The sequence below is a fragment of the Aspergillus niger genome, assembly GCF_000002855.4.
Source record: "Aspergillus niger supercontig An06".
NCBI lineage: Eukaryota > Fungi > Ascomycota > Eurotiomycetes > Eurotiales > Aspergillaceae > Aspergillus > Aspergillus niger.
In genome coordinates this window covers 298,212-320,422 of record NT_166522.1, presented here as the reverse complement: position 1 = coordinate 320,422, position 22,211 = coordinate 298,212, and the positions used below count along the sequence as shown (strand labels likewise).

General features: G+C 51.0%; 3 protein-coding genes across 3 annotated transcripts; 1 reads left to right on the top strand and 2 right to left on the bottom strand.

The window, feature by feature from the left end:
- Positions 1-194: 194 nt before the first annotated feature.
- Positions 195-586, bottom strand: An06g01310 (hypothetical protein; the record flags this gene model as incomplete). The annotated part of the gene is made up of 3 exons (XM_059748061.1): positions 195-344; positions 395-484; positions 581-586. 3 exons carry the CDS (start codon positions 584-586, stop codon positions 195-197), a joined length of 246 nt encoding a protein of 81 aa, XP_059600805.1.
- A 1,835-nt stretch (positions 587-2,421) lies between these two features.
- On the top strand, positions 2,422-16,653 carry An06g01300 (uncharacterized protein; the record flags this gene model as incomplete). The annotated part of the gene is made up of 2 exons (XM_001390915.1): positions 2,422-2,856; positions 2,920-16,653. 2 exons carry the CDS (start codon positions 2,422-2,424, stop codon positions 16,651-16,653), a joined length of 14,169 nt encoding a protein of 4,722 aa, XP_001390952.1.
- Positions 16,654-17,302: 649 nt separating this feature from the next.
- On the bottom strand, positions 17,303-18,623 carry An06g01290 (uncharacterized protein; the record flags this gene model as incomplete). Its single annotated transcript, XM_059748060.1, has 5 exons — positions 17,303-17,723; positions 17,791-18,074; positions 18,228-18,295; positions 18,349-18,385; positions 18,435-18,623. 5 exons carry the CDS (start codon positions 18,621-18,623, stop codon positions 17,303-17,305), a joined length of 999 nt encoding a protein of 332 aa, XP_059600804.1.
- Between the last annotated feature and the right edge of the window lie 3,588 nt (positions 18,624-22,211).

The following is a 22,211-nucleotide window of genomic DNA, read 5'->3' as shown; positions in this document are numbered from 1 at the left end:
ATTGGAGGGGGGTGGAAGTGCCGGGAATCCTGCCATTTCACAAACCCGATTTTACCGGCCAAGGAGTCCTGAGCGGTGCAGAAACTAATAAATAGCTTTGCCGTAGCGTCGCTTAAGGCCGCCGCTGATGCCATCGCTTCCGTGTTCTGGCGTGTGCTGGAAACGAGGCCCGGATCAGATAACGCGGGTGGATTCTAACCGGGGACTGCAAAACTCTGTTCAGGGCTTTGCTTTCCACCCGTTCCACCCTCCCCTTTAGCATTGTTTGTCCTTTCCCCCAGGACGTTGTCCAACTTAGTCCTGCTAATTCCATGCGAACTTGGCAACCTGCTGCTGACCACTGGCTCATACAACCAGATTTGCATTTAGTAACACTATTAAGAGTGTCCCTTACCTCCCCAGACCAGCCATCGTTAAGCTGCAACTGCATCTTGCTTGGAAAGGCTTTATGGTTGTATTTTGGCTCGAAACCTAGGTAGTATTTCTATAGCTTAATATAATTGTCTACTGCAAGGGAGATGACAGGAGCGCTGTTAGGCACCGACGCCTCGCTAGACGTCAATGCTAGTGCGACTCATACCTCCATTACCTTGCATCATAAATGAGAATTGTTAAGCGCGGAACTGGCACCATCATCAATATTTACCACTCTACTTGTTTTTCCAACAGTTTGTACTGTTCTCTGCCTGACTATGCAAATTAATCGAGCATTAATGCCAACTGTTCATCCTGAGGACGGTACGGTGGGCATGTCGAAAATTGTTCGTGCCTGAGTCATGTCCCCGATACGGGCCTAACACTGATTCATCTATCCATCCGAGCGTAGACGACGGGAACCTATAACAGCCTGCATTATGCAGATGAAAACGGTCCCGTTGAACTGCACTCCGCTTCCAGCATCTAGCAGATAAATTGAAGGCATGCCCGTACCATCACTTTCGATTATTCTACCATTACTTAGATACTGTCTACTTTCGAAGACAATGAGTGGCTTTGGAAGAAAACAGGAACCCAAAGACTGCATTGCTACGCAAAACCCTGAGCTGTACCGGGATGCGTCTATCGGCAACATCCGATCTTCCTACCTAGCACGAACAACAGCAACATTATGGAGCTGAACTAGCGGAGTACTTCCGCTCCCATGTGTCTCTCGGAATCGGTTTTCATTACTTCAAGGCGGAAGGATCGCCTGGACCCTGAATCATCACCGCTAGCTCTTGATCTGGTCTCAGTCTCTGACATTTTATTACCTTATCATTAAGCCCCGAAGGCCCCAGTGAGCAGGCAGAAGAAATCTCCTATGGCACCACTATATGGAGAGCCGGATGCCTTCCAATACCCACCGCGGATCAGATAATATCCCTCACATCCAAAGTACGTACACCTACTTTCAGCTTATCGAGCAGTTGGAGTCATCAGGGTGGATCCGCACCAAGGAAGCGAAGAGCTATGTATGCAGCATGAGGGGAGCTCCTACAGCATAAGGGAACCCATTTAGGTACGTACCTCAATCGGCGAGGGGCCGAGGTCCTAGGCCACCTGGTCATCGGCATTAGACGTGGCAGGCGCATAAATCGACATGGGCTAGAACCAAGACGTGCTGATCAAAAGTCGTCAATCATCAGCCCAAAGTAGCAATGTCGGCTGTAGCCGTACAGAGATCTATGCCGGCTGCTCCGGGCAAGGATCCCCTGTGTTGCATCGACCCCTGTTTTGCAAAACAGAAAACCTGGGCCGGTCTGGGTCGGTTCGTTACAGTGGTGTATTGGATACGAACCGGACCGGTCATGACGGTACCAATCTAATCAGATCATCAGATGATCTAATCAGATAATCCCTGTCCGAAAGTCGGAGAAATGGCCGGACCGGCGGCAACCCCCACTGGGCGCCAAATCAGAAGGTCCGATGCGCGTGTGGTCTTCCGCGCGCACCGCCCGAGCCAGGATCAGGCTGGGATCCCGCCCGGCCACTCTCCTGCACATCCCAATACCGCCCACGGTTCGACCGCCAAAGCCTTGAAGCCTTGAATCTTGTACCCCCCCACTTGCTTACACCCGTTGCCCAATGGCCGCGCGTGGTACATACCCCCCGGGCCCACTGCCAATGACGATGAATGGTTTGCGACCTGCACAGTTCCTGCGTTGAAAAAGTGTCTCTGTGCGACACTCATAATTGAGCTGATTTCCTTTATGATCCCGTCGGTGACCACAGTCGCTCATTGTTTGGAGCAGTCAACATTTTGGAGTCCTGTGGTCGAATAAGACGAGCTTGCTGCTCCCCCTTCGCAGGTGCGTGACGACCCCGCTCGTGATACACTTAAAAGCAATGACAGTCACATTCCCGCCCACTGAGGGGTATGAGTGCTCGTCCAATTTCGCGAGCAAGTCTTCCCTCCCCAACTTGAATGGCATTCACCCAACTATGGCTGCTCCAGTCGTCCCTGTCACCAGAGTTCCTGCCCTGGACACGCTCGATCAATATGTTGTGGGAAAAGCCGCGGCCGATAAGGCGGCGATCAGCCCATCCGTCGAGCTTACCTGCAGCTCCGACTACTGCGACATCGCAAATAGCCTGATCGAAGGCTACGCCCGTTTTATCTCTCGTCTAACTGGTTTGGAGGATGTCGCCTTCTTCGTGTCGCGTCAGTCAAGCATCGCCAGCGAGTCCGATCTGTTGCGCGGGGTCGTTTCGGCTTCCGTGCTGGCCGCGGAGGAGGGGCAACAACCACGTTGCGTTTTCCGCGAAGACAGTGAACAACACGCAGATGAGGGAGAGGTACAGTTTTCTCTGGACTTGGGCTTGTATGTCGGTCCTGAAAATGGCGAGCAACAACCCCTTGTTGGAGTTCGAGACAGTGTAAGTGTTCTGCCCGCGCAGGAACGCGGAGGCTGCCCAATCTGACTAACGTGCTGCTGCTAGGCCTTCACGACATTCATTCGACCTACCACCACGAAAGATACCCTCGAAATCAGTTTTGCCTATCCGACACGCCTTATACCTGAGCCGGCAGTGGATCAGCTACTCAGAATTCTTGCCACACAACTGGCAGACTCAACCACTTTCCTTACCTTTGACGCTCCGTCGCCCAATCTTTCAGTCTTGAATTTTCCTCCCCTTATGATACCCCCTTTGCGAGAGACGGACCAAGTTGATTTTCCCGAGTCTGGCCATTCCAAACAATATCTTCTCCATGTCGCTTTCGAGGGCTGGGCCCGTCGAAAACCTGATGCCATAGCGCTGGATTTTGTTCATTCTTTGCCTTCTGCCACGGCTGCGGCAGAACACAGCCTTCTTACTTATGCCGCACTTAATCAAGCAGCCACTATCCTCGCTGTACATATTCGAGCCCTTTTGTTGGCGAAGAACGCCGCCGACTATGGACGCATCATCCCTGTTTACATGCCATCGTGTCCGGAACTTTACATTACATATCTCGCCGTTCTCAAGGCTGGTTTCGCTTTCTCTCCGATACCCCAGGATGCACCGGTACAACGGGTTCGTGATGTCCTAGAAGACATCGACTGTCCGATTATACTTGGCAATACCCCAGAGCCCGTCTCTGGGCCATGGTGCGATGCTAGCGCCGGTTCAACCATCAAGCAGGTTTGGGTTGACGTAGCGGAGGTCTCAAGATGGAAGAGCTTGCGTGATGGTCAGTCCGAGTCCTCGGAGCACGGCGAGCCTCTGGAACAGTTAGACATCGAGCATGACCAAACTGCGTACCTCCTATTCACCAGCGGCTCTACTGGAAAGCCAAAGGGTGTTCAGATCAGTCACCTAGCTGCCGCCTGCTCCATTGAAGCTCATGCTACAGAAGTTCCTATTCCGGGAGAAGAAATTGACGATTTCCGCTGGTTTCAATTCTGTGCTCCAACCTTTGACCCTTCCCTAGCGGAGATATTTGTAACCTTGGGTTGCGGTGCCACTCTCTGCTCGGCCGACCGCAGCTTGACGCTAACCGACCTGGAAGCGACCATCAACGAAGCTAGAGCAACTGTGATGATGGCTACGCCTAGCTTGGCTGCCCTTCTTCGGCCGGAACGGCTAACCACGCTCCAATACCTCTGGTGTATCGGTGAAAAGCTTAATAGAACCGTCATCGAAAACTTCTCCGCAAAACCTGGTACAAATGGAGGGATTACTGTATCCGAGCCCTCGCGGATGTTGGTCAATACCTACGGTCCGACTGAAGCAACGATTGCCTGTACTTACCTGGCACCATTTGGCCATTCCCTCCGCTGCTCCATAATTGGCCAAGCGCTAGCAACCTGTTCAATGTTTGTTCTCGACCCCAACAGCCGTGAGCCTCGAGCGGTTCCTGCTGGTCTTGCCGGTGAACTAGCAATTGGTGGCCCGCAGCTCAGCAAAGGTTATCTCAACCGTCCGGTAGAAACTGCAAAGGCGTTCGTTGATAGTGGCGAGTTCGGTCGCTTGTACCGGACTGGTGACATGGCACGGATGGTTTGGGACGAATCTGGTTCCCAGATCATTGAATTCCTTGGTCGTATCACGTCTGACCAAGTCAAAATTAGCGGTCGGCGACTCGAACTAGGCGAGATCGAATCAGTCCTCGAGACTGTACGCGGTGCCAACGAGGTTGTAGCCGTGGTTTCCAAACGCGATGCTAATGTCCAGGGAAGTGAACAGATCGTCGCATGCCTCGTTGCAAATGGCAGCAGTGAAGCGGAGAGAGAGGATATTATCTGGGAGGCACATCAGAATTCCGAGAAACATCTCTCTTCTTACATGTGTCCGTCTGCTTACGTTTTTCTCGATGCTCTCCCTCGGTCCAGTGCCGGGAAAGTCGATCGCAAAGCGGTAACTGCAAGGCTGCAGCAGGGTTCGGGGGGCGATATCAGACTATATCCTGCACCCAAATTGAAGCCTGCGGAAACGAATGGGATTCATGATGACTGGAATTTCCTTATTGATGAAGACTTGCTGTCCATTCAGCAGCTTATAGTTGGCCTCATTGCAGAGGCAACGGATGAGAGTGTTTCTGCCATCAAGCCTGGGACCGACCTGTATTCACTGGGTATCGATAGTCTGGGTGCAATGCGGCTTCTGCAGAAGCTTAGGGACCATTCTATAGAAGGTTTATCGGTTGGTGACGTTCTACAGTCTGGAACCCCCAAAGCATTGGTCAACGCCGTCGCTCAGCAACGTCAATCAAACGGTATCCCCCAGGTCAATGGCTCGGATGAGACCCTCCAACACAGTCTTTCAGCCTTTCAAGATCGTAATCACACAATTTGCGCTGAGAGACTGGGCATGACTCCTGAGAAGATCCAAAAGGTGCTTCCAACAACCGCGACACAGTCTGGCATATTGACTAGTTTCCTGCGCAGCTCATCTGACGCAGCCTTTGCAACTCGCTCATACATCTATCATTCTGTTTTACCACTCGAACCGGGAGTGGACATAGATCGTATCAAAGCTGCGTGGGAAACCGTCATTGCAAGCTACGACTCCTTCCGGACAGTTTTCTGCTGGCTTGATGATGATATGGCACCATTTGCTCAGTGCATCCTCGCTCCCACAGCAGTCTCGGGGACAAGGTGGAATACCTATCATTCCACGAAGCAGTCTTCAGACGAAAACGTGTTGCAGCAGGCCCTCCAAGAAGCAGAGGAGTCAATTGAGCTAGGCACACCACCTTGGAGGTTATCAGTGGTAACATCTCCGGCATCTACTCGAATAATCTTGAGCATGTTTCATGGTATATTCGATGGTGGATCATTACAGCTCTTGCTCGAGGACGTGTCTTCCGTGTACTCAGGGAACACGCCAGCACAGCGCGTTTCTCTCGAGCATCTTGTGAAGCATCATTTCCAGGCTGACCACGCAGCAACCGCCAAATTCTGGGGGCAGCATCTGGAAAGCTACTCTCCTGTTTGGTTCCCATCTGTCACGCCTTACCGTACCCCACCAACAAAGAAGACTGGATGTGTGGAAATCACGGCTCGCACAAGCTACGACCGCTTGAAAAGAGAATCTAAGCTCATCGGTTCAACACCGCTTTCAGTGCTCCAAGCTGCTTGGGGGTCGGTCCTCCTGGCTTACACTGGAACTCCAGCTCAGGACGTAGTTATGGGCAGTGTCGTATCTGGTAGGCTTGACGTGGACTCAGAAACCTGCGTTGGTCCGACATTTACCACTGTCCCGATCAGGCTTTCCCTGAGCCAAATCCAACAAGACTCCCAGAAGTCGTGGACAAACCGCTCGGTCGCGCGCCATCTGACAACTTTTAATGCACAGACACTATCTCACCTACAACCTCGGCTAGGATCGCTAGTAACGGCGGATGGCCGGCTTCCATACGATACCCTCATCGCCTACCAAGACTTCAACGCTGGCTCCAGTGTTAGTGGTCTCTGGAGCTCAGTCGACCATCCGGCCATGGCGAACGATTTTGCTGTTATGATTGAGATATGGCCCGCTGCTAATTCATCTCTGACATTCCGGGCTAGTTTCAACGACGTTCTGCTTGATCGTAACTCCGCCGAAATGATGCTCTGGCAGATGTCTGACATTGTCGCTTACATACTAGAGCAGCCCGATGAGAGCTTCCAAGATGCCCCATCTCATACGGAGACTGGGCTAAAGTCGAGCTTCAACTCCAAGCCGTCTATCGCTCCCGAAGTACTAGACGGTGCACTTCTTCATTCCCAGTTCGAGGAGCATGCAGCGTCCCATCCAGAAGACCCTGCCTTGATCTTCAAGTACGACTTAGATGACGAGAGCAACCCACGAAATATCACGTGGTCCTACGCCGGGCTCAACGCTTTGGCCGACAAACTCGCAGAGCATCTGCTTCAAACTGGCGCACGAGTGGCAAACTCGCCGATACCTATTTGTATCGAGAAGAGCCCGGCCTTGTATGTTGCCATCCTTGGCATTCTCAAAGCTGGTGGTGCTTGGTGCCCGATTGATACGCTCTCTCCTGCACAACGTCGCCACGACCTCATTGCACGGACCGGTTCAACAATCCTTCTGGTCTCTAGTGTAGATGGAGAGCAGCCAGATGGTTCAATTCCCATTGGTGTCGAGACAATTGACGTGGGCAAATTCACCATCGACGAACCCATCTATGCGAACGGAGTAGTACGGGGTGCGTCTAGGGACCGGGCTACTCCTGATGGCATGGCGTATCTCATCTGGACGAGCGGTACAACAGGAGCACCGAAAGGTGTCCCGATCAAGCATTCTTCGGCTGTCTCGAGTATGAGATCACTTCAGAAGGATATCCCTACTGATGTAGCTGGCGGGGTACGTTGCTTGCAGTTTTCACAGTACACCTTCGACGTTTCGATCCAGGACATCTTCTACACCTGGGGTGTGGGGGGCGTTCTTATCTCTGCATCGAGAGAGATCATGCTTGGTTCGTTCTCAAAGCTTGCGAACATCACGAATGCCACACACGCACACCTGACTCCAGCCTTCTCGGCAGGTGTCTCCCGAAAATCATGCCCGACACTTCAAGTAATCACTATGATCGGTGAGAAGCTGACGCAACCTGTGGCCGATGACTGGGGTACCGATATGAGAGCATTCAATACTTACGGGCCCGCCGAAGTGACAGTGGTTTCCACGATCAGGGAGTTTGGTAACGAACACAAAAACATCAAGAGCGCGAACATTGGCTGGCCGATGGATACTGTGTCTGTGTTTGTAACAAACAAGCAGCGGCTCATCATGAAGAATGCTATAGGCGAGCTGGCGCTGGGCGGACCACAACTTTCTCCTGGTTATCTGAATCAAGAGGATGTCACCAAGGCCAAGTATGTCTGGAACGAAGAGGTTGGTCAGATGGTGTACTACACTGGAGATTTGGTTCGCATGCTTGCTGACGGATCCCTGGAGTACATCAATCGTGTTGATGACCTGGTCAAACTGGGAGGTATCAGAGTGGAGCTGAGCGAGATCAGCTTCTCGCTCGGCGAGTGCCATCCTCTGGTTGAGAATATTGAGACGCTTATTCTCAACCGCCCAGACCGGCCTAATAAGGTTGTGGTCGCCTTTCTCTCTGCTCCGAAAGCTACACGCACCGAAGACGAGCAGCTCTTGATGATCGATAAGGCGGCGCTTGAGATTGCCCGTGCTGCCAGCGAGAAAGCACAAAGCGTTCTACCTGACCACATGATACCGTCTGTATACCTTGTGGTCTCGCACATCCCGAGAACATCATCCGCCAAGACAGATCGCAGGGCCTTGGAAGCTGCCTATGCCGGTGTGGATATCGATAGTTGGGAGAAAGAGATGAATCCAGAAATCAAATCTTCTGCAGCGGACTCCCAGGACCAGCACACCGCGACCATAACACACCGGGTAGTAGAAATGATTTCTACCTTGGCCAATATCTCCCAGTCAATTATCACGAAGTCCAGCCGCCTGGGGAGTCTGGGTATCGACTCTATTCGCGCAATCCGGCTTGCCTCCAGACTCAAGGAGGCCGGTCATCAATTGTCTGTTGTGGAGGTCCTAAATTGTGTGACTGTCCAGGATCTTGTCCAACTGGCCTCCTCATCTACTGTAGTGGAGAAGCCCACCTACGAAACGTTCGACGTTAGGGCATTCCATGACACCTGGCACACAGCCACAGTTAGCAAAGTACCGGAGGGATTCATAACTGTGCGCGCGACCACGATCCAGGAAAGTCTTCTTAGTGAGACAATGGGTACATACAACAGATATTGGAGTAATCATTTCTTCCTGCTTGACAGCTCGGTGGATGCGACGCGAATGAAACAGGCTTGGCTTGCAACGAGCCAGAAGGTGGAGGCTCTGAGAACTGGCTTTATCCCTGTTGCGGAGGTCGATGACGGGAAAAGCCGATCGCAAGGAAAACTTGACTTTTCTATATTGCAAATCATTTACACACTACCAGATGTCGATTGGGAATACATCAACTGTTCAGAGCAGGACCTGGTGGAGCATCGCGAAAATCGGATTGAGGAGATCATGACCAAACACCAGAAGAACTATTTCAAATATCCCCCATGGGCCGTTACAGTATTCGACACAGGCAAAAGGCAGCTCATGATCCTCACCCTCCATCATTCGATTCATGACGAACCTTCCCTGGGACTTATAATGGATGATGTGCGATCAGCTTATGCTTATAAACCTCCTCAGAGACATCAACTCAGTGATGCGCTCTCGATCGTTCTACCAGGAGAAAATCGGAGCAAGGAGACCAGAAGCTTTTGGAAAACCGAACTCAAGAAATTTGCAGAGCTTGATGCGCCAGTGTGGCCCGATCTCACTGGGAAGAGGTTGCAGCCAGGCGAAGTCCCCAAGCATATCTTGATTACAGAAGAGTCGCCTTTAACGGAGCCTGTTGGCAACCTGCAGTCGTTTGCAGCCCAACTTGGGGTCTCATCCATTGCCTCGATTATCCGAGCCGCATGGGCCTTTGTTTCGCTGGCTTATCTTGGTCTTCCAGCAACAGTCTTTGCTGAGACTCTCTCTGACAGAGTCCTGCATGCTGACCTTGAAGACTGCATTGGACCCCTCATCTCCGTTGTACCTATTCCGTTCCATCCAACGGGAAACACTCGTGAGCTACTTACCGAGCAGCATCGCATCTCTGTTCATTCCTGGAAGTATCGCCATATCCATGCTCGCGAGGTCCGAAAGATTCTCAAGAGACCCAGGGGTGAGGCCTTATATCCGGCGGTGTTCAACTTCCATGTTGCGAAAGAAGAGGGTGCAAACGTCACTCAGCCTAGCATTTGGCGCGAACTCGAAGATGAGGTCGGGCTGCATGTTGAGCATCCCATGGCCATGAACGTTTTCCAACATATGGATGGCTCTATAGTCCTCGAGGCAACTGCGGACAGCAGCATAATGTGTCGGGCACAGCTGTCACTATTCATTCGTCAGATCGACGGGCTTATCAGTTCAATGCTCGCATCTCCAGACCAGCCCCTTGCAAGTCTAATCAACCGCTTTCCTTCGCCATTACGATCGCTATCGAATCAGCCTGTCAGAGAAGAAGTAGTGAAGTCTGTTCGACTGAGCCCTACGCACTGGTTAGAGGTGTATGCGAAGAAGCACCCTGAATGGACAGCCGTTGAGGTAGCCAGTGAAATTTCCTCAAACGGGATTGTGAAGGAAGCTATGACCTTCGGTACATTAAACTCTGAAGCAAACCGTGTTGCGGCCTACCTGGCATCTCTTGGTCATAAGAACAGGATGATCGGAGTCTGCATTGGGCGAAACCTGCCCTCTTATCCCATCATAATCGGTATCTTCAAGTCAGGAAATGCTTACCTTCCAATCGAAGAAAACCTTCCGGAGGATCGCAAAGCTTTTCTCATCAAGGATAGTGATTGTCCTGTTGTTTTCACCGAAACGGCGTTCGTGAGCACGCTCCAAAGTACCCCCGAGGGATGTCGCGTGATAACTATCGACAACCCGGAGCTCTTGGGCTCACTTGCCACTATGTCAACAGAAGATCAAGACTATAACTCCGATCCCAACGATCTGGCATATCTTTTATTTACCTCAGGCTCGACAGGGAAACCGAAGGGTGTGATGGTGACCCGAGGCAACCTTTCATCTTTCATCGAGTCGATCTCGGTGTTCACAGGCCGGTATGCCCCCGCTACGTATGATCTGGGCGGCACTGGAAGATATCTCGCGCAGGCCAGTCGAGCTTTTGATCCCCATCTGTTGGAAATGCTCTTCCCATGGCGCCATGGGATGGCTACTGTTACAGCTCCTAGGATGATGATTTTGGATGACCTGGGGATAACCTTGTCCAAGTGGGATATCACTCATGCAAGTCTGGTGCCATCTCTTCTGGATCAAGCAAATATTGTACCAGAGCAATGTCCCAAGTTGAGATTCATGACTGTTGGTGGAGAAAAGATTTCACAGAAGGTATTGGACACCTGGGCGGGAACACCACACATGGCGCTTATCAACGCATACGGCCCGACAGAGGTAACCATCGGCTGCACATTCGCTCCCGTCGGAAAAGACACAAACTTGCGCAATATCGGACCTCCCCTAGCAGCCTGTGTGTCTCATGTCCTTGTCCCTGGTACCCTTGACTATGCTCTGAGAGGCCAGGCTGGCGAGCTATGCTTTTCTGGAGACCTCGTTGGAAGGGGCTATCTCAACAGACCAGATGCCACTGGCTTCATCACCGGACCTAATGGTGAAAAGATGTACCGGACTGGTGATTTGGGACGCATGATGCCAGACGACTCGGTCGAGTATCTTGGGCGTGGCGATGACCAGACCAAGATTCGTGGTCAAAGGCTAGAGCTCGGTGAGGTATCTGAGGTGCTTCGCTCTTCGTCGACTGTTGGCATTGATGTTGTCACGACCGTGGCCAAACACCCTGGTCTTTCAAGAGTCCAACTTATCTCGTTCATCGCTCGGTCGGAAGCCCGTCAACGTGTGAAGAGCGGAGATGTCACCTTCGTTATGTCCGACTTCGCAACGCTAGGCAAGGAACTTCAAGACTCTTGCAAGAGGAAGCTACCGGGCTACATGGTTCCCGAGCTTATTCTCCCCATCACTTATATACCTTTGGCACCGATGTCAGGAAAGGCAAACATCAAAGAGCTACATGGCCTCTTCTCCAGCCTTCCTCTGCCTACTGTCCTTCAAGGTAACAGCTCGGCAAGTAAGGACGGCGTCGTTATTGAACGACCTTTGACTGCCGACGAAGAAGCTGTGATCAAAGAAGTCCTTGATGTTGTTTCGGCGGATCCTTCGATTGTTAGACCCATGACGAACATCTTCGAAGTTGGCCTCGATAGTCTAAGTGCCATAGGGCTTACGATTAAGCTCCGGAGAATTGGGTATGAAGTCACGGTAGCCATGGTCATGAGCAACCCGATCATTGAGCAGCTTGCACGCTTACCTAGGGGTTCTTCGGACGCAGAGAGTGCTGTCTCGCAGACACGTCAAGCCTTTCAAAACATTGAGTCTCAATACCGCCAACAACCGTCGCCCGGTGTCAACCCGTCCGATGTGGACACGGTCAGGCCTTGCTTGCCACTTCAGGAAGGTTTAGTTGCTCGCTCAATTAATAGTGAAAGCGATCAACTCTATGTCAATCACATTGCCCTTCAACTCGAGGCCTGTGTCGATAGTGAGAAGTTAAAATCTGCCTGGCAAGCTGTCTCAAATGACACCGAGATCCTGAGAACTTTATTCGCTCCTTTGGACAAGCAAATGGTGCAAGTGGTCTACACGGTCGATTCTCATCAGTTTCCATGGAAGGAAGAGGAGTATGAGAGCCTGAACGAAGCTATTGAGCATAACAAGGCACAACAGAAGCAGATCTCTGAGGAAATCATTGCAAACATCTCCACTGTCCCACCAGTGCGGTTCCTCATAGCCAAATCCTCGGAAACCAAGGAACCACTTGCCCTCTTCATTAACATTCATCATGCGCTCTATGATGGAGAATCTTTCACGATGCTAATGGAGGATGTGGCAGCACGCTATGCAGACCAACCTATCCCTCAGAGAGGCTCGCCGTCGGCTTTCGTTGAATACGTTTATAGTCAGGATTCAGAAAAGGCCAAGCAACACTGGGTCCGCTATCTGGAAGGATGCCATCCGACAACTTTCCGTACTGACTTCAATGCCATGGAGCCTCCGGTTGTCGTACATAGAAGCCTTGGTGTGAAGCTTTCTGAACTGGAGCACCGCTCTGCAGCTCTTCAGACCACTGTACCATCCTTGGTGCAAGCGATTTTCGCACTCTTGCTGGCTGATACCGTTGGTGTGTCAGATGTGACCTATGGGTTGGTCCTGTCCGGTAGAGCCGTGTCGGTTCCCGGAGCTTCCTCGGTACTTCTGCCTTGCATCACTACCGTCCCTGGTCGTCTCAATACCGCTAGCCTGAGTACAGTTGACGATGTTGTGGCGGATGTCCAAAAGTCTACTGTGGGGTCGCTTGATTTCCAGCACACACCCCTGAGGCATATACAGAGATGGATTAATGCGGAAGCTCCCCTGTTCGACTGTCTATTTTCTTATATTAGGACTGCTGCGCCACCAGAACACCGCCTGTGGCAAGAACTAGAGAGCAATATGCCTGCCGAGTATCCGTTGGCAGTGGAGGTCGAGGCCAACCATTCCATGGACACTGTTCAGCTCAACTGCTTCTTTTCATCCGCTTTCGGCTCCCTATACAATGGAAGTGAATTGATCGAGAAGATGGACGCAGTGCTCTCGAGCATTGCAGCGGGTCAAAGTCTTTCGCTAGACGACTTCAATGTCTCTCATTCAGCAGCATCTGGTTCGCGTCCTGCTGTGCTGTGGGACAACACCACATGGTCCACCGCGGAAACCACGATTCGTGAATACACGATGTCTTTTTGCGGATTGACTTCGGTGGAAGTCACTAAAGGCGCTTCTTTCTTGAGTTTGGGTGTTGATTCGGTCACGGCAATTCAATTTGCGCGTCAGCTACGGGAAGCTGGGCTTCAGGTTTCTTCTGCTGATATTATGCGTTTCTCATGCGTTGGTGCGTTGGCTCAGCATGTGGAGCAGAAATCACGTTCTCAGACCCCGGTTAACGGTACCAATGGGCACGAGAAGACAATTACCGGTATCCCTATTGAGACCTACGGCGAAAATGTTCGACTCCTTGCAGAGGATGATTCGATCTCTACAATGTTCGAAACTACGCCCCTGCAGTCGGGAATGATTACGCAGACAATTGCTTCTAGCGGAAAGGTGTACGCTCACCCGCACATTATCAGATTAAAAGACTCGGTCGATACTACCCGACTGAAGGAGGCTCTTTTCAGAGTCATCGATGCAAATGATATTCTGCGGACATCCTTCCACCTAATCGCTGAGCTTGGTTCCTCCTGGATTGCCGCCGTACACACCAATCCTCCTTTCCAGTGGGAGGAGCTCACATTGCCTTCCGGGGCCGATGTTCTGACTGAAGTCGACTCTCTCTATGATTTCAGCGAAGAGGCTTCTTTCGAGGTCCCACCAATTCGGTCTGCTCTAGTCAACCAGCCTGGAGGCAGATTACTGGTTGTTGTTCTGCATCATGCTCTGTATGATGGTTCTTCCATCCCCTTCCTGTTTGAGGACCTGGCCGTGTGCTATGAAGAAAGCAGTCTTCCGATAAGACCACAGTTCTCAGAGACTGTCCAGCATCTACTAAGCGGTCAAGAAAAAGCTTGCGAATTCTGGACAGAAAGACTACTCGGATATGAAGTCACTGAACTTCCTGAGCTTCCTCATCCTGAGTCGTCAGACCGCATGTTGCTTTCTGAATGCCGGGTTGACCTTGACTTGTCGGCCATAGTGGATGCCTGCAAGGCAATGGAGGTCACCGTGCAGAGCGTATCTCTCCTGGCCTATGCGAAGGTTCTAGCAGGTGTAGTCGGAAAACGTGATGTCGTCTTTGGACAAGTCCTTGCAGGCCGCTCGTTGCCTGTTGCTGGTGCCGAACGAACCCTCGGGCCAATGTTCAATACAGTTGCTCAGAGGGTCTCTTTCGAGCCCAAGTTCCTGAGTAACAAGGCCATGGCCCAGCGCTTACAACAGCATACAATTGATTCGCAGAGCCATCAGAACGCGCCACTCAGACTTGTGCAGAATTCTTTCAGGCAGGCTAACAACAGCACATCATCCATGCTTTTCGATACTCTTTTCGTCTTCCAAAAGAGTGCGGACTTCGCTGGCAGTATCATAGAAGAGCAACAGATTTGGACACCTTATGAAGCAGATGACTATGCCGCGCAGGCAGAATATAAGCTCAATGTTGAGGTCGATCATGCTTGCGATGGACTTGTGGTACAAGCAACTTGCAACGGCCGGTACATCTCCCAGGAAACGCTTGACCAACTGATGGATGAATTCGCCATTGCGTTCCGTGACATTATCGAGCATCCTACTAGGTGCGCTACCATCGTGCCACAAGGACTTGGTGAGTTACCGACAAAGCTGTCTGTTGAGCAGTCGCTCGACCCCAATGTTGAATCATCCGAAGCACCATCCCATGAGGCCATCATCCAGTCTGTGCTCGCTGAGATCGCTGGAATCTCTGTGGACAACATCAAACCAAACACTAGCATCTTCAATATCGGATTGGACTCTCTCACAGCTATCCGCATTGCTTCGATTTGCCGATCGAAGGGTTTGAAAATTGGGGTAGCCGACATCCTTCAGGGGAACACCCTGCGTGGGATCAGCCAACGCATCCAGCCATTGTCCGAACAGGCAATCCAACCTCGGGGTTCACTTATCAGAAATTACACCGAGGTGGAAACCACTGTGCTCCAACAGCTCAACCTCAGCAAGGACTCTGTCGAAGCCATTCTACCTTGTCTCGGTGGCCAATTCTATCATTTAGTCAGCTGGCTGAAATCTGGACGGAATCTGCTCGAACCTGCCTGGGCATATGCCTGCTCCGGGCGCATCGACAGTGCTAAAATTGAGGAAGCTTGGTTCCAGCTCCGCCAAAGGCATCCTATCCTCCGCACCTGCTTCGCAGCTATATCCTCGTCGGAAGCAGTACAGATTGTTCTCAAACAGGCAATGCGTGGTGCGGGCACATTCCAGGTTATCGAGACCTCTACTCCTCTTTTTGAAGCAGCCCAAGCACAAGCAAGAGAAGAGGCTCTCCACCCATCCTCGCTTTTTACGCCTCCCGTCAGACTTCGTCTATTGAAAGCTAACGACAGAGATGGTATTCTCCTCCTCATAAACCACGCCGCGTATGACGCATGGACCATGCCACTTTTCGTTAAAGAGCTAGCAGAGCTCTACAATGACCAACGCCCCGTAGCTAACACTGACTTCCCTGCATTCGTCGACTTCTCAATGCGCTCTCTCCAGAGCCTCGATGAAAAGCAATACTGGAACACTACTCTCGGTGACGCCTCTCCTACCATCATCCGCAACACTCGCACCGAAACCCAGCCTACCCCAGACCAGCTCTTCATCGGAGTCTGGGAAAAGGTCAAGGACCTCTCCCAACTCGAGACAAAATGCCGATCCTCCAACGTCAGTCTACAAACCGTCGTCCTCTTCGCCATAGCCCGCTGCATCGCACGTCTCACCAACGTCCAAAATCCAACAATGGGTCTCTACCAAGCCGGTCGCTCTGCCTCCTTCAACAACGTCGAGAACCTCTCCGGACCCTGTCTGAACGTTAACCCATTCACCATCCCTAATGCAGACACCAACCCCATCGACACTGATCTTCTTACTCAAGTTCGTGCTATTCAATCCTCTCTCGCGGACCGCGTCTCCTACGAACAAAGTTCCCTCCGCAACATCCTCCAGTGGATCTCACCCGAGAAACCCCTCTTCAACACCTGGGTGAACCTCCTCTGGACGCAGAACACTATCTCCTCGAATGCCAAGTCCACATCAGATGGTACTGAGGACTTCTTCTCCCCGTTGCGGATCGGTGTCCCTACAGACTTCATCCCCGAACAGCCTTTGGCTGAAGAAGTCACTGCCGTGTCGGCACTAGATACGGAATTCCTGCCGTCAGAAAATGTATTCATTGATGTTGGCCCAGATGCCAAGACGGATTCTATCGGGTTTGGTGTTCGAGTTGAAGGGGGAGTCATGAGTGTCGAAGAGGTGCATAAGCTTGTTGATGAAATTGCGGGAGAGATTGAGAGAACTATGGGGATGTTGGCATGAGCGACGATATTTGATTTTTGAGGAAACGAGAATGGTTTATAGATGTCATATAGATTGCATGGTGGTGTTGTTCTTGTTCTATTTTTTGGTGGAGAGGGGATATATGTATGCATGATATGGTTTACTTCAGTGGTTTTGTTTTATTTCTGTTGCTGCGACATTGCATATAGATCATATTTTCTTGTTTTAGTACTTGCTATTGTTCATATTTAAGATTATATTTCGGTTTCATTGCATATATTTGTTAGTAGTCAGTCATGGCTAGCGTTATGAAATCAATAGTATCGTAAGATCTCCCAGAATAAACCAATTAGAAATGGATATGTCTGAGCCGGACCATGCATACATGCTAAACCAGCCAGCTCAGCAGTTTCTAATTCCCTACTTACCCTACCAGCAGTCATATGCAATGATACCAATACACAGTTCTCTGTAAAATTTACGAACTGCGATGCAACATCATGTCTTTGTGGAGATTATTGTATTATCTCTCTAGTAGGGAGGGGTATATACCTTGAGGTAAGTATGTCTATGTATGTACATGCTTGAAAAGAAAACCGCCCATATGCTGAACGAACATATTCAAAGGGAGAGAGAAACCAATGGAGAAAAATGTCCCATAAACGCCCGCAACATAACACCATATATTTTATCGACGATGCTCTTCCTCCATTTGAAAATCCTTCTGCACCTTGATAGACATTAAATCGTACCCCATGGCTTCTTCTTCGTCGCTGAGTCTCCCCTTGCCTACACCGTCCATTTCGATGTGAACTGAGGTTGTCGTTAACACGGCTTCATCTTCTCGTGTCTGTCTCCGATCCTCGCCATGGATTTTGCTCATGATATCTGGTGCGAAGCGGACACCTTTTGTGGTGGTTCGGTTTGGCAAGCTCCGGCGGTTGATGATCGTTCGGAACAGGGGTTGGAGGACGGGGAGACAGGCACAGACGATTCCGATGGACGGCTCAACACTCGACCAAATGAAAACGTTACCCAGGTTCCAGGTGACGTCGACGTCGTTGATGAAGGTGAAGTAATATATACGGATGGCGCTGGCGACGCAAACACTGTCGTCGGTTGGCGATTAGTTTAAGCAATTGGGAAGACCGCAGGGGTGTGTTATAGTTGACTTACAAGCCACCGAGAAGGAAGATGCTCAGGATCTGGATCTTCTGTCCCACTCGTAATTTCAGGCGCCAGACTAGCGGAATCGGAACAAGAAGGATGAGAAGGTCCCCGGCCATGTTGACGACAGCGTGAGCAATGTAGAAAGGGTAAAGATCATATCGGACGTAACCGCCGAGGGGATTCTCGTATTGCGTCCAGTAGTATGAGATTGGTTGGCAGGAGCAGAGAAAGGCGACTGAGCAACCTATCCAGTAGCCGATGGACAGGGCGATGCAAGCCCACATGGTCCACTGCATACCGAAAAGTCGGCGATATGAGAGTATGATGGAGACTTTGATGAGGGGAACGGTGAGGATGTAAAGGAGCACGTTGGCGTAGAGTATCTAAAGCATTGACATGAGCTTCGACATTCCTCAAAAGACTGGTACCGAGGGGTATCTTACATGCACCATGTGAATGATTTCATCCAGGGTGACTACCCAAACATGTTTCCCAAGACCATAGTGCCCCCCTAAGATTGATGTCAGTACATTAATTGGTTGAACAGTGTGGGCAATTACGAACCGGCTATTGCACAGGCCATGTTGGCTGTACCTGATAACTGTAGTTTGATTAGGATAATAGTTCTCACAAGAGAGGATGCAACATACCAATGCTCCTACTATCAGCCAGTCGTCAAGCCCGATATTGGCCTGCTGGATCTTTATCCGGGAAAACAACCGAAATCCAATAGTCACAAAGGCCAGGGTATACATGCAAACGACAACGGCATCATTTCTGCCCGTGCTGTTCTCCGCAAGATTAAGGCCCTTGGGCGGCTCACCAAAGGGATTGGACATATCCGCAGCTTTACAGAGAGTCCGGTACACGCAGGGGCATCGTGGGAGGAACAATTCCCAGGACAGACGACGAACTGGCTCCGGGGCCCATCAGGGTTTTCATCCATCCATGATTTAGGGGCCAGGAGCGGGCAGTTAATGAAAAGCGAGAACGGCCAATGCGAGGATCGTGGCTGTAGACCCTAACACTGGCTAGTGATGTAATCCAACCATGATTCTGGGGGCTGGTTTCCATCCTTCCATCAGCATGGCGTGGATTCTAGAATTCAGCACGGCTGCATTTACTTAGCGTCGCAAACAGGATCACCGGGTTTCTCCCGGCCACGCTGAGGGTAAGTGGGGGCGCATTGGCGGCCATCTCCACCCGGCCTGTCAGACTTTGAGTGCCTTGCAATCGAGGCGCAATTTGGTTTTAATCAAGCTAATCTTTTGAACTGCGCTAAGTCGTTGTCGGATATTAGCTGTCTCAATGAACTGCGCCCCGACCATCGGGGGTTGCGCACGATGGAGAAACGGGGGGCGTTTGTCCTTATTGGCGCAAATTCGAAGCTTTGGAGCGCATCAGTGATGCCAACAGAAGCAATCGAACTGAGCGTCAGCATATGAGGATTCCTCCTTGGCCCCAACCGTGCAGGGCTTATCAGCGAAGCTCCATCGTCCGCACGTGGCCCAAGCAGTGGCCTGATATTATGACTCTTTTTTCATTGTGTGACCTCTGGCAGTTAGGCAGCTAAGGAGAAGTGCTATAAGCATAATAAAAGAAAATTAAGGTAGCGGGAGCCACTAACCACGGAGGAACTCCCTAACGGAGCTGGTCATTGGCAGTTTCGTACTTTGTAGTTGAGACCCGGACCACTTGCCAGAAAAGTGGGAACGGCGTCTAGCCCCTATTCGGAAGGGGTTTTGAGAGTGCAAGATATTGCGACTGTGAATCATTGGACAATTGTACCAGTCACCGCCAAGGAAATGAAGTGCCGACGCGTCCGTCGATCCAGGGCCGGAGATGGGAGACGCTTTGGTCATGGAGTGATTGATTGAGTAGCAGCTTCTCCCGGGACTCGGGATCTACCTAAACAGGCGATCGGGGGATTCGGGGACATCGTGGGTCACGGTCGTTAGATCCTCCCCAACGCCTGAGGGCGTGGTATATGGCGATCATGAAGCTTGGGAATGCAATCGAGAGTTCATGGCATGTAACTGCCTTTGCTTTCCTCTTTTTTCCAGTTGCGATCGAGCCCACGTGGCTCCCACGTGATTGCAACGGTTGAAGCCAATCAGGGAGTCAGAATGCCTCGTGTCGAGTTTCATCCACAAGATTCTATCATCCTGCTACTTGACACGGTCGTGAAACAGTGCACGGTTATGCCAGTTGGGGATTTTCCAGAAGCTTTTCAGTAGCTCTAGGCTCCACGGCTTCTCGGTGTGGATGAGCTTCATGATCCCACCTGCTCAACACTCAAACCTCGAGTCAGTGTAGAGTATGTATCCCCATTCCTGCAATCTCCGTACCAGTGGATCCCCATTATTTTTCCCTCTTACTGATACATGGTGGCAGCCACCGGGTTAAATATCGGCTCATCCACACTCCTTTACGCTGTCAAAAACCCCTTGATTCACGGATGGCTTCCACCAGACACTTCCATCAGTCTACCGAGCATCAATTCGGCTTCATTCGAGAAGATTCAATCCGTCACAATTGTCTCATGGCCATGAAATGCAACCTGTAAGCCCTATAAATGTTGAGGGGAGCTCATCAACAGCTGGCTATATGGCCTATAATTACTTAGTCTACACAGTCATCTCTGATGCGCCTGTCTGCCACCCATACAATACCAGCATACAGATGTCGTTGGTCCCTGCTTCCCCGCGTTTTGCATATGCAAGATATTGGGGTCGGCATCGACCTGCATGGTCGCTAGGGCATCAGCAGTGTCTTTCATGCCCTTCTTCAATTCTCTTACAACCTCGTATGACCTTTCTGCTCTTTATGTGCTGTTACCCGTTTCATCTCCGCATCACAACAACATTGTGCTTCAAAGCTTTGCGGTGTTGGCAGGTACAAAGAGAAATTTAATTGGCCGATAAATATAGGCTAACTCCTTGAGCATTCGTTCTAGAAGTTCCACTACCGGTGCTAGAGACCTTCTGGCCCAGAAACTGGTTACTATCCTACGATCGATAAGAATACACGATCACTTAAATTGCACTCTAGAGTAACAGTGCCTATCAGGGGCTAATATTAGGTGTAGCTCACTGCCGATGATGGAAGGAGCCTCATCCTAGGACATACTTCCAGGATTCCATTGCTCTGTGGGGAGATGCACAACAATCGGCCCCCACTAACCACACGATTCTTCTGGACGAGGGTAAGCGGGCATCTGCGACCGGGCAAGCCGAGTTCTTGGATCTGGAATCTCCCAGGAAGATGGCACTACTAAACGAACTGACCTTCTGGGAAATAGGAACTGCTTTCGTGTGCTTTCCTTCCTCGCAATAGCTCTACAGTCAGGAGGCTGGCCCTTGATCTTTTCGCTGGATGTCCTGACGATGCGCGCACGGTTCTCTCCACCGCCACCATCGATCTATATTCTCATCGCCGTGCGGTTTTCGTCGAGGGCAATTGGTCAAGCGAAAGACACCATCATCGTCTCTATCTGCTTTCGGCATAGGCTACCGGGAAAGCTGCGCATTTCGTGAGATGGAGCTTTTACCAGAAATGGCAGCAATGGAGCCGTCAGACCTTGCAAGACCATCTAGCGTGCATATGAAAAATCTTCTTCTCTGCGCAGTTAGGCGATCACACCACTAAGATGGCCGCTTGGCCTGAATTAAACGTACAGAGGCAGTCCTGTCGGAAATCGAAGCCGGACTGACCGTTAGTCGCCTCCGCCACTCGCTAACGAGCTCTGAATCTCCCTAGCAACCGAGGAATCACTGGTCCCTGGGGCACTGCTTGCCCGATTGGGGCCAAAACGTTTCAACATGGGGCGAAAAGGTGACGCGATATCCTGCTGGCGGCGTGGCTAAGCGCAAGATGCCGAACTAGGAAGTTAGGGCTGACAGATCCCCCCGCGGCCCCCACACGTTCTTCGCACTCGTTTCTCGATTTCGCCTTCTTCCTAGCTTTCCCACGTGGCCCCCATGGTCGAGCTCGTGCATTGTACCCTGTCCTGCCTTGTCAGGGCCTAGCATCGTCTCCTGCTGAAGAACCTCGGCTGCACAAGGTATCAAGCACATGTGTCAGATCTGCCTGCAGATGGAGCGAGTACGCCATGTGCTTGAGGCTGAATTCAGTCGCACCATCCAAAAGTCTGATATGCTTGAATGGCTATGTATGCGCCGCTGCTTACTACTCTGATTACTATACTTACTGCTCATTGGATCAAAAGAATGCTATGTCTGCCTTATCATTGACCTAATTCCCAGTTACCTGCTTTGTACCAGCACCAAACGGTGTGATCGTACCTAACTTCTAGTCGGTTCGTGCTCGCTTGTCGAAAACCTAATACTAAGTCTGAGTCATCACAGTAGATAACTAGTTACTCATCGCGATATACTTCTGGACATTTGTCTCAGAAATCGCTTGAC